This window comes from Sinohyriopsis cumingii, chromosome 16, assembly GCF_028554795.1.
Source record: "Sinohyriopsis cumingii isolate HCF-2022 chromosome 16, ASM2855479v2, whole genome shotgun sequence".
Taxonomy (NCBI): Eukaryota; Metazoa; Mollusca; class Bivalvia; order Unionida; family Unionidae; genus Sinohyriopsis; species Sinohyriopsis cumingii.
The window spans coordinates 19804403-19817891 of NC_142976.1; the positions used below are offsets into that span (position 1 = coordinate 19804403).

At 33.5% G+C, this 13489-nt stretch overlaps 1 protein-coding gene across 1 annotated transcript in view; it reads left to right on the top strand.

The window, feature by feature from the left end:
* The window catches only part of LOC149780036 (semaphorin-5A-like), a 54087-nt gene extending 44943 nt beyond the window's left edge, over positions 1-9144 (top strand). Inside the window, exons 8-13 of the mRNA XM_089937427.1 lie at positions 1428-1607; positions 3247-3417; positions 4647-4817; positions 6065-6244; positions 6757-6905; positions 7538-9144. Coding sequence (XP_089793553.1) covers positions 1428-1607; positions 3247-3417; positions 4647-4817; positions 6065-6244; positions 6757-6896 — 842 coding nt within the window. The 3' untranslated portion in view covers positions 6897-6905; positions 7538-9144. The remainder of the gene's footprint in view (positions 1-1427; positions 1608-3246; positions 3418-4646; positions 4818-6064; positions 6245-6756; positions 6906-7537) is intronic.
* The last annotated feature ends 4345 nt before the right edge of the window (positions 9145-13489 follow it).

Genomic DNA, 13489 nt, shown 5'->3' on the forward strand with positions numbered 1-13489 from the left:
CGAGGCATTACTGTTCTTTATTGTACGTAAATGGATAAAATAATAAGTTTTATGTAACAGTAGCTTGAACTGTCTCGCACAACGTCTAAAATATTTTAAATGCTGAACCTATCTGATTGGGCTTTATATAGTACACTGCTTACGTCAGCTTCAGCAGCCGCCTGGCATTAGTATAATAGGCCTACACATGTATAGTACACTGCTGACGTCAACTTACTTCAGCAGCCGCATGGCATTAGTATTGCATTGCATCAGAAAATGATGCAATCAACTGTGGATGATGTGAGCATGATGGTATTATGCAATGTTACATCATTATTCCGGATGTTGCTGCAGTCCTACTGGAGAAATTTACACAGTGAAACATAGAAAATGAGGTATATGAATATCTTCAAAACGAGAGCCAATACAAATTTTTCACGGTTATATTCGTGTTCGGCACACCAAAATACTACAGATTAGGGCCTTTTCAAGTCAGTAATGATTTCACTGTTGACCAGTGTAATCTGTACAAGTGACCATGATCTTAACCGTAGCTTTCAATCATTGTCAAATGTTAGGCATTAATTAACAAATCACAAGCTACTTTAGATGCAGTTTGAGTCAAAATGCATCCGTGTCATTGGATGGACGTTGATTTGTGAATTCAATGAAAATACATTTTCATTATATATTTAACCGCCAAAATTATCACAATCACTTAATAATAATAATAAGAACCGATAAGACCATAAACGTACATGCACATTAATAAATGAGGCGTATTTATTATCGCTTTGTATTGTCTCCAGCATCTTTCCGGAAGTGTAAAGCAAGGAAAATTCTTGGAATTTAAATTTTGTGGATGTATACCTGAGCCGATTCGTGTGTATGTATGTATGTGTGTGTGTGTGTGTGTGTGTGTGTGTGTGTGTTAACTGCACTGCTATTGAAAATCTCAATGTTCATTTTTTAAACCTTTCTCATAAATAATGTTTCATTTCCCACATCATTGTTAATCACAAAAGAAATAGAAATCCATATTTGATTGAACGAGTTCTTGCCAAATCTCAAAATGTAATCCCGTGTTGACCCATGCGTCTGTTGTAATTTCTCCTATTGACTTATCTTATGCGTCGTTTTGTAGGCGAAGATGAGGCGATAATTTCCAGTAGTAGTTTACAGAGTATGCCATTTCATGCAGTGGCGGTACGCAAAACATCAGGATAAAATAAAAAAATGGCGACGGAAGCACTTTTAGGACTTTATGCCTGCCTTGATTGTGATTTTAAAAGATGTTAGAGGGATTGGAGGACAGTTGGTTTGATAGAGTGAAATTGTGATGAGATGTGCTTTAGCACATGCACATTTTATACAGATTAAAACTTAACTGATGCAGATATTATATTACATAAGATATATTTAGAAATGACTGATTTTGTTTTCAGTTCCACCGACCCCTATTCCACTGGTGATTTTGTTTTCAGTTCCACCGACCCCTATTCCACTGGTGGATTGTCTTGATACGTTGAGCGATTGTGCAACTATCCATAATACTTTTGGAGTTTGTTCGAATAATGAACAAGCAAGGAATCTGTGTAAACGTTTTTGTGGACTCTGCTCTATAGGTAGGTGTACAAATTAAAAAAACAAAACGTTTGGATGTGTCCGCTTGAAAATTTAAACAAGAATCAAATCCTATTTCAAGAAGGTCATATTATCGAGATGTTCAACAATTGTTATTCAGCTGAGTTTCTCCTTGTTTATCAAGTTTAAAATGAGTATCAATTCGATAAAAAGTAACAATATACACTCATGTAATACTTTAGACAGTTCTCACGGCACCAATTGCACGCGCAGAAAGCAACCATTTCCTTTGTTCGAAACATAGGGTCCATCGAATAAAAGAAAGCTTTCAGTAATTTACCAAAATTGACTATTTCCTCATACCTTTTACACACACCGATATATATATATATATATATATATATATATATATATATATATATATATATATATATATATATATATATATATATATATATTGCACCAACGTTCAGAACGATAACTCTTCTAAGTACATGTAAACATTTCATGCAAGCTAACACATCAATGTAAATATATAAAAATTATGTAATTTGTTTTATAAATTAAGCGATGATGGTAGCATTTGTAAAAATCTTTAAACAATATTAAAAGTTCTTGTATAAATCGCATTTGCTTAAAAAGTCCAACATTTTGTTTCTTGGAAGGCACCTTCTCATAGTTTTCCTTCTCAAGCGGTTCGAATAAAATGAAAATCTACCTGACAGGGTGAAAATCTACACATTGGACAAGAATGTGCTCCACTGTCCGTTGACACTGCCACTTTTAGGAAGAAATATATTATTTAAAACCTATGGCTATGTAGTTTTAAGGCTGTCGTGCACTTGTAATAAGCTGTACGTGCAAATGTGCATTTATTCAAAAATAGTGAACTGAAAGCATGTTCATTTTATCTTAGCTGGACTAATACCCATGATACATGACACATGTCATGATTCTAGTACTTGGACAATGTAAGAACAAGACGCGAAAAGAAAACTCCCATATCTAAACGAGACGCATTCCATAAATTTATCCTACGTCGGACTTTTAAAATGACAAACACAGTTGACAATAGGACTGGATAATATCCATTATATAAGAAACGCAGAGTTACACATTTTGCGAATAATCGAATGGAAGAAAAAAGTGCTAATCCAGACTGTTACTACAGGCTGTACAACATCCAATGAATATATTATTTTATGAATATAACAACCTGCTTATATGTTTAAAGCTATACTAGCAGTATTTGTCAATGCAAATTTGGCGGCACAACAAACAGGGACGATATCCGATTATAGCGGCTGTGGGAGTTCATTTTGGAATGACTAATTTGTACACACCTGACACCATGCATCATCACCTTGCAATGAAACATTCGCACATTCCAGCCGTTTTCGTAGTGAGCAGGTTAGTCCTATTCAAGACATACTTCATGAAGGGCGTTGCAGTTGAGGAAATCATGGATATTTTATGGACACATCTTTACCTGGTCAAGAAAAAGTCACAAGAGATAGCTTTATTACCGAGGTGAAAGTGATGAATATTACCTAAGCAATTCAGAAACTAAGATATACGAAACGACAAGAACTGTAAAAGCTGAAATTTTGTCGAGAACTGAAGCAAACTGTTTGACTCAGGTTATGAATGTCATAAAAAGCGAAGCTCTTTCTTTATCAGTGGACGGTGTATGGTCCCCTTGGACAAAATGGTCAAACTGCAGTACAATGTGTGGCAATGGTACAATGACGAGATCACGTGATTGTTCTAACCCTCGACCAGAGAATGGAGGTAGAGACTGTGTTGGAATCACTTCTGAAATGTCTGCATGTGTCCTTGAGAAGTGTCCAGGTACATTTTAAACACTATCACAACGGCCACAACTACCTTTTGTCATATCAAATACTACCACTACCACCTTCACCACAGCAACATTTACTAGTGTTGCTCCGACTGCCATCACCACATAGTTTCTGCAATCATTAACCCATTTGCCTTTAATTTCATGTATGTATGTATGTATGTATGTATGTATGTATGTAATACCCTTTCAGTCTATGTGAGTAAACATATGTAGAGGAAGGAATATAGATATGTAAGTAATTACATTGGTAGTTAGGTTAATAGCTAGGTCGTTATATAAATATGTCACACCAAAGTAGTGGAGGCACCATCTTAACAACATGACAAAGAGAACAATGGGATGTGAGAAACTCATTGTATCCATTGTTTTAGTCAGAAATCTCAAAAGGTTTCAATATGAATAATACTACGTACACATTCTTAAAATCATATAACTTTTAAAAATGTATTCGTTTTATAATCGTACAAATTGAATTCTGATATTACGCGTGTCGAATGCGCGTGCATGAGATGTTTGTCTTCCAGAAGTCCACCAAAAGTTCAGAGATAGTTTCAACCAGAAATACTATTTTAACGTTAGGGTGCTGTTATAATGTTCTCAAGTACTGGCCTGGTAAAAATAAAGTTTTTAGTAGCTATGCAACGCTTGATTTTCAGCCCAAATTGTAAAAGCCAGATATAGGTTATGCTTATTAATACCATATCGTTGTTCTCCAAAAGAAATAATTTCAAAAAATGTGCGATGGTTTTAGCATGCGGGAAATGTCAAGGATACTGGACTCACATTTAATTTAATTACTTGTGTGGAAATGATTTATCGATAGGCAGACATAATTTTACAAGACAAAGAGAAACAAATGTATTTATATATCGTGTTGCATCAGTATGCATAACCTGTCATCTCAAATTACATATGTAATCATCACCTTGTTTGCGTTGAACCCTAATTACAAAATAATTTCACGTTAAGGGAATGGTCTTTTAACCATATGTTGTGTTAAATTCTGATTTGCCAGTTGTCTTCCTCGTTAGCGAATAATTGTTTCCCAGTGGTGGAGAAATATATCGTATAATATATACACCTTCCAGGTCACTAAGACTATCTACGGGGTCACGTATTCGCCAAATGTTCTGAAACAATTTTTCAAATTTTGTTTAAATGATATCTTCTGATGAACAGCTTAAGAAAACTTGAAGTGTCTCCTTGTATTTTCTAGTTCATGGTGGTTGGTCTGTCTGGAGTAGCTGGGGTGCATGCAGTTCAACCTGTGGTACGGGACTTACACATCGAAGGAGGACATGTGATAACCCCATACCATCTTATAGTGGAAACATGTGTTTTGGTGACCCTGTGGAGTATAACCTTTGTACTTTGGGAATATGTTCTGGTATAAATTGTTTAGAAAATGTCTACGATGCATGCAATGTTGAAACACTCGTAGAGGGCTAACTCCTTTAGTAGCATAAAATAAGCGATTCCATTGATCAGTTGACTCGAGTATGATAATTATATGTTGTCATATGGAAACCAAGAAAAGAAGTTATTTTCTCGATAAATACAGTGTACCTACTGATATTGTAGGTATATAATGCACAGTTCAGTGATGATCATATTTATAATCACTCTCAAACTGACCTTATATGGGTAGAGGCTAACAATATCCTTGCCTAATTTATTGTCAATATGTATCTATATTTACAGCTGTTATATAAGGTACGGACTGTATAAAATTAAAACCTTCTGTAAGACATGTTTGAAAAAGAAAGTTTCTGTGTTAAAACCCGATGCAAATTCAATAATTAAACTCAAATAAGACCGATTCAATTTAGTTTGAAGTATCTTGGCCCCTCCGTTATTAACCTGTAGTCAATACTTAGAGTAATAAAAGGTTGAAAAATAATAAATATTACTCGAAGTGTTAAAAGAAGCCTTTAGAAGGTTTATATTTTCGAGTAAGAATTAGAGTTGAGCAGGGTTATGACGGAAGTTACAGATTAATGTTAAATAAAACAAATTTAGTTATTATATTGATATCATCGTGCTTGTATCTGCTATTGTTACGTGAATTTTTTGTTATATCTAAATACAAGAAGATCTCACTTTGTGGGGACAAACCTTTGTTTATTCTTGGATTTTAAAAGTTGAAAAATGCAGTCGAAACCTGTACTGGAAACGGAGAACTTGAGATAAATAAATACTGATCTCAGTGTATACGACCGTACATAAGGTAATAACAATCAAATATCTGGTTTTATCAATTGCAAACTGTACACAGCGTACGCTCATCTAAGCAGATTTGGTAACAAACCAAGATTATAGTCTTATCAATGCCAGACGATACACAGCGTACACGTACCTATGTAGATGTGGTAGCAAACCAATAGTCTTGAGCTAACAATTCACAGCATACAAGCACCTATGCGAATAGCATTGCAAAACATTTGACTAATTTTGAAATCTAACAATACTATGAAGTACGCAATATACAATATGAATCTTTAATTTGTTAATTAAAGTAACATGTTACCTTTTCAATTGTAAACATTTTCGGAAGGAAATTTTAATAGATTATGACAGAAGATTGTACGTAGAAGACAAGCAGATATTTCAAAAATATTTATAATATTTCTTCAGCTGCCAGTTGGTCCGTATGGAGCTCATGGGGTCCTTGTTATGCCAACACATTTCCTTGTGTGATAGGAAATCAAATTAGAACACGAACTTGCACAGCCCCTGCTATAGGAAATGTACCTCAGTACTGCGATGGAACACCTATTATGTACAGACAATGTGACGCCCACCGGTCATGTCTTGGTATTCCAACAAATATATATAACGTTTTTAAAGAAAGATCCTACACTTAAATTTAAAATCTAGTAACGTTCAGTAGATCAGGGTTAATCATTTACTCATCTTCAATGTATGGTAGGATCAAAATATTGGGACTGCCAGAAACAAATTAAGCGACTTCTTTTGAAAACCTATTTGTCCAGTTTAGCAGAAAATGAGAAGAAATATGGCACATCAATGCATTTCTGGTTACCTTTTAGTGATTATATGAGTTGCTTCTGATGAGGAAACCAGACGTACATATATCTGTTTTCAGTGATTTGTAATCCAGTCTATTAAGCTATGGTAAGATATAATTATAGAGAAGCTAAAGTTATGCTCATTTAAATGAGCTATACCAGTCAAGAAAGGCATCCGAGAAACATTGATTAAATTTTACATATGTCATCAGTCCTCCTCACTTAGCCTAGCTTATTTTTTTAACAAATCGATATATCTTGCTGCTCAATTGTCTGAATATCTTTTGACACCCTTAGCAACGTTCCAGACATCTTCTGTTCGGGACATATTTGGTCGTCTTGAAGATTTTTACAATCATACATGGGGAACGGTTTGTGACGACGATTATGACGACAAAGGCGCCAAGGTGGCCTGCAAATTGTTGGGATATAAATAAAAACAACACGTAATTTTTCTCTTTCGTTTTTTATCTATATTTCTCGAGAAATGATTAATTAATAGTTCGTTTGTGTCCTGATCTCGTGCCCTGTCTCTATGCATACGGTGGTACATTATTCTCAGACCTATATATATTGCTTTTACTGGGTTATGAATGAAAGGGCTAGAAATAGGTGTATAAAGTTTAAAAGTTTAATTGGATTCCATTTTGGGCCTAACATTATATATATATATATATATATATATATATATATATATATATATATATATATATATATATATATATATATAATGAAGAATGATTGATATTTAAACATAGGCAAGTAAAAACTATATATTATTGTTAAGTTACTACCGACAATATTTTATTATTGGTTATACATATTATACCTATCTTCCTCGGCCTCGTATTGTAAAGCGATGTTACACAATAAGACATTATTATTAATGCATTTGTAAGATGAAACTTGCGAGATTAACAATCGAAAATAAATAATTCCTGTCTCGCTTTATACTTTCGCCTAAATGTGCGATTATTGTTATTAAGCATTCGTTAGGGTTAAAATTGCAATTTAAAGTTATTCATTGATATTAATATAATAGGTGTATGATTAAGATGTTTCTCGTTATAATTCACAGCAATGGACATATGTTATCTAGAGACGATGTGCCAAGTGGAACTGGTAATATATGGTTAGATAATATTCATTGCACTGGAGGAGAGCAGGATCTATTTCATTGTCCACAGAATCTCCCTACTGGAACTAATAATTGTGATCATAATAAAGACGCTGGTGTTAGATGTTTATGAAATAAATACCACGGTGCCTCATTCTACTTTTTACGGTTCATTTACATTCATAACTCGCTCTTATTAGCACGATGCTTTACAGTAGAGAAATTTGGCCAAAGTTGATATACGCACTACAGTGAGCCAATTATCATAGCTTTAGTAGAACATTAAAGCACGAAAGAAGTACAAATCCATATGGAATAATATTACTTGAATTTAAACATAATTGTCTTCAGCTCTTGATGGTTGCTGTTCCAGAGCTCATCTGTGTGCGAAAGCCTTCAAATGCGTATTTATATGCATTGTTCTTTTAGCAGGTCTGCTTGTCATTGTCCTTAATATTTATATAAAAGTAACAAATGCAATCTGTTGCTTTTACGCATTGTGAATCCGTACATTAAAATATGATATAAACTATGAAACGTAATTTCTCTGAATACATGTTAAAGGTGAACACAAAATGTACTGTAGCAAACCAAAATTAATTTACAGAGGAAACATATTTATTTCTCTTTTTAGTGTGATCACATTCCCGTTGATATGCCATATAAATATTATTTTTAACCAGAACATAATAAGTTTTCTATTTGTTTGTTATTTTGTTTGTTGAGGAGCAAATTGGCCCAAAAGGTGATTTTAATGCATATGTACCAAATCTGACTGGTGAGTGATTTCATGGAGTGATACCCAAGTTATCTTCAACGATTAGTTGCGTGAGTAGCCCCAATTCTGTCGGGTATGTGACTTTTGTAATTCATTCCTGTCTTCCTTGTAAAGAAATTTGGGATCGATCAGAAGGCTGTTCAATACGTTTCTACGATAGTATTCCCGGACTGTCTAATAAGAATTTGTTTCACCTGCTTCAAGGCTTCTATGTAATTGTTATTTTGGATCAATCCCAAGTCTGTTTTCTAACGATCATTTTTTGTGGGGGGTTGTGGTTGGGTACATATAATGTCGATTGTACGACTTATTTCTATTCTCCATCTTAACATATGTTTAGTAATTCACGTTCTGCTGAGAGAGGCGAAAGTGTTACTATTGTTATTAGTATTATATTTTAAAACCACCTCTTGTCTATTTGGTAGGAAGTTTTGTAATTTGATGTCAAAATATGAATTATAAATTTTAAAATCACGTGATTGACGCCAAGATTAAGACACCAACTATTTAGTATTTAAAAATGAAATGTCTTTAGACGGTGAATATATGGAATTTGTTTATCACCTATTACTGACTTAGGGGAGGATGCTTCCAGGAATAACACATAAACATTTGCTAATCCAATATAACCTCCCTCTGAGTGTGAAAAAAGAGGTCTGACATAAAATGGTTGTCGCTATGTTGGTGATAATATAATCCGAAGGGTAATAATGAAATGCATAGTATAACTTGTTCATGTACATACTCTATTTCTTGAACAAAGACATGACCCCTAAAGCAATCCAAAATAGCAACAAACAAAAAAACCACGAAAAAATCCCAACAAAAACGGCCACGACCAGAGTAAATAATTTCATTATGTCTTTTAAAAGCTATTATATTAGGAGATTTCCATAAAAGATTGTAAAGGTATCCAAGTGCGACATAAAATTCACGCAAAAGAGGAATACTAAAATAATGTATATAAACCTAAATTATCGTTTCATTTGCTTTACCTGGGAACACCTTACCCTCTAAATAAATCAAAACGTTTGCATTCGTCGTAAGAACACGTTTGTAGCGTAACCAGTAAGGTATGCCTTTGGTAAAAACAATTAAACAAATTGAAAATGGTTATTTTAGTATTATATGTTCCCCATCACGCTGTCACGTCATTTAAAATGCTGCTGTTTTATCATTACTTCCTCAAGCTCGCTTCAAGAAACTTAAATTTTGTACCAAAGAACGTTGTTATGTATATTTTATTGTGTACTTAACTTTTATCTGTGACTATCAGTTGTACTATACACAGAATGTTTACATAACTATCACTTGTCCATGATTGTAAGTTGTAAAAGAAATGTTTACATAGCATTTGAATTGGGAATATTCTAGGCCCATTCTCGTATACAATTAGATTGGTCATGTCCGTTGGAATGATTCACGTCTAGGTCAAGTAGTGTGTACAAATAGGGATTGGATAAGCAAATAATGAATTCCTGTTTTATATTAGTCTGTGGGAATCCGTGTTATGAGTTTTGTATTTGTGTTGTTGACATCATATATAATTCGAGAGGAATTATGTATTTAATATACTCATTTCAATTTACTAAAGTGCTTATTGACTTTTATATATTATACAAGTGTTACATACACTGCTTTGTGATTATGGCGAACTCAATCAAAGACATTATGGATCGCATTAATGTGTTGCATCAATGCATTCAAGACTTTTGGAGGTCATTCAGAACATCTCTAATGTTAGACGTTTATTTTATGATTATTTGGAATTTAATTCAAAATACTGTAAAACTCTCTTGAGTTCTCCCTTTTCATTGGAGAGAAATAAACAAATTTTTGATATTACTTAAATTGCTTTTGTTCACATCTTTCTGTTACACCTTTTAAGGCATGAACTTCTAACAGATATTAAGGGATCGTACAGTATTTCGAATTCTTTAAACCATTTCAGAGATATTAAAAATTGCCTTTAAAATGTAAATTGACTTTGTAAAAATTTTAATTTCACACATTACAGCTAAACAAACAAGCAATCAGAATGTCATCTAATCTTGAGAACTTTGTTTCAAATTCTAACGAGAGAAGTCTATAGACTATGAAAAAGGATGAGCTGAGTAAGATGGCAGACATTATGATCTTTCCGAAGTGAAAACATCTTTAACAAAGAATATAAAAAGAATACGTTGATTTAGTGGGTGGTGGGAAGAAAAATTTTAGTTAACAGTTCTTTGGGTTTCATTGGTAAGTCGTTATCTGGTTATAAAATAAAATTACAGCTTGATCATGATTGAGTTAGAAATCAGAAAGCTTCTGCTTCAGATGGAAATAGAAGTTTACAAAAGACATAAAGAATTACTGTTCGAGAGCAAAACGAGAAGCGGGATTCAGAGAGAGAAATGAGAAAGAAAAGGAAATTCAGACAGAGAGCGATAGAGAAACTGTGAGAGAAAAGAGAGAAAAATAAAATTTGGAGAGAAAAATAGCAAATGCAGATAGAGAGATACAGAAAAAGAGGCTAGGGAAATGCAAATTAGATAAACATTTGGCAAGCAACTTTCATATCAATGTGTCCCTCCTTTGATCTTAAACAACTCAAAAGCAAATTTCGTTTAAAGCTCGCTCAGATTTTGTGCTCAACAATTATCTGTCAGTTGTCTGCATACTTATTTACTTATTTGCAATTGGTATTATTTAGGATAGTTTTGCTTGAAGAATTAGAACTCATTCATTATACTTCATTTAGTGAAAACTAGCAAACAGAGACATGAGCAATCATGAAAGATATGTACTCGGTAGATATCAATGTTCTTAGGTTCACATTAAAGTTTTTACAGATATATTTCTTGAATTTAAAGATCATTTCTGTAGTTGAGGTGGGAATACTTACATCATAGTATTGAAATATTAAACACTATTTAAAACCAACTAAAGAAGATGTGGCAATAGTAGCATGGTATTGGTCACTAAGTCCATGTAACACTATTAGAGGGTATTTGTACAGACAGATTTAATACCAGATGTTTACTCTGGTAATTTGAGACAGAGCTGACGTAAGAGCAGATAGCAAGGAAAGTTAATTAGTTAATCTTATTACATGTCCATGAAAACATGTTATAAACCATTAGAATGAAAGCTAATAATGTTTGATCCAAATTGTCTTCGTGGAAAATATTATTAGAATATGTCTACATAATTTTCCTTCCATTTATCGGAATAAAATACTTTTCGGTAGGTATCTTCACAACTTATGTTAACACTTGACGTCTAGTCATATTACAAGTTAAAATGAAAGACAATTTTGCAACTAAAGTACGTATATATCAGTTTATTTAATATGTTAAAATGTACTATGTATTAGTGCAGATACTGTGAGTATGAAACCATTGTAGATGTCTACACACTTGGGTGACATTTGTTCCATCTTATATTAAATAAATATCTATTGAATACAAACGGTCCTGTTGAACGCTACATTTTGAAGGTTAGTTTTCTTAGTATTGAAAAACCGAAGTAGTGACAATGCTGGATAGATTTTAAACGAAACGATAGAAATTGACTTTCTAAATCTATTAAGGATAAAATTGGTTGCATATTTTAAAAAAGAAGGTATGTTTTCATCTATGATTCTAATATGTCAAAGATCGTATTGGTGCAGGTTTGAAAGCTTCTCAAAGTAAAAGTTGGCCATGTTTGTGTAGCGTTTGTAGCGGGATAATCTTTGATTTAAGATCATTCGCCGCAAAATAATCAATAATGTTTTTTAGATTAGACAGCATTGTCAAAATTTTACCTTAATTTTCGTATTTTATTCAAAGCGATGATAAAATCATATAGTAGGCAGATTTAATAATGCTAATAGCATGGTTCTTGCAGTCGGACATCCGGGGAATTGTCACGTGACATTCATCACAACGCGGCCGCCATATTTGTTCGGGGGAAAACAAGTAATCACAATCCATTGTAAAATTCCTAAGAGCTGTTGTGCACCAGGTTGTCATTCCAACAAGAGGAAAAATCAGGCTCAAACGTTTTATATCATACCCAGTCAATCCTCACGAAGAGAAAGATGGTAACATGCAATCAGCAGAGCAAAGCTAAATCCTGACGGCAGTATTAATAAAAATAAACGCTGGTCTCCAAGATGCGGACACTGTTACGTTTGTTCAGCACATTTCATTCCTGGTAAGTATTATGCTAATTTATATCCCTTCATTTAAACCGTTATCTGATTTACTGTAAATGATGAGAAATGGAATTAAATGTTTTATAATATAACGTGTTCTACCGCACCCTGAAGTCAATTTCGTTTCACTAAGTACCCGTTCACAACACTAAAGTGGAGTTTCTGCAATAAATGTCTTGATAGTGCAGAAGAACATTCTACATCTGAAATAAGTTTCCGTTCTAATTTTTCAGGTCTCAAAGTCAACGACTCAACACATCCAGATTATGTGCCGTCCATATTTCCAAGCATCACAAGTAGACAAGATGGTGGGACAGAAATGTCAAAAGTAAAGGTTGACCGCTTTAAACGGGCTGCAAAGATATCAAGTGGTGCAGGTATCTCTCTCTCTCTCCCTCACTCTCATATATACATACATATATATATATATATATATATATATATATATATATATATATATATATATATAGAGAGAGAGAGAGAGAGAGAGAGAGAGAGAGAGAGAGAGAGAGATTTGTATAAAATGTGCACACAAATTTACAAAACATTGGTACAAGTTTGTATATTGTATAACTTTTAATTACTAGCTTTGTCAACATGGGATTTACAAGCATCAATTTATTGTAGTTTACGTCTATTTGCACACCCATTTAGTCGCCAGTATTGTATACTGAGGGTGCCCACTTAATTTGCTGTCCTCCCTAAAATCTTTGCTCATGTGGCAATAATTAGGTTATAAAACCAGTCCCATCAGCAATTTGAGTGGTATTAACGATATATTTCACAGGATCATCGCTATTTGCGATATCTTCTTACCATTATATTAGGAAGTCAGGTTACTGAAAGCACGAGAGAGATATTTGTAAAATAATAGCTAAATAATTCACAAAATTGTAAAATTGAAAATATAAAATCTTCTCTCGCATGAATTCTAATATTACACAGCCACATA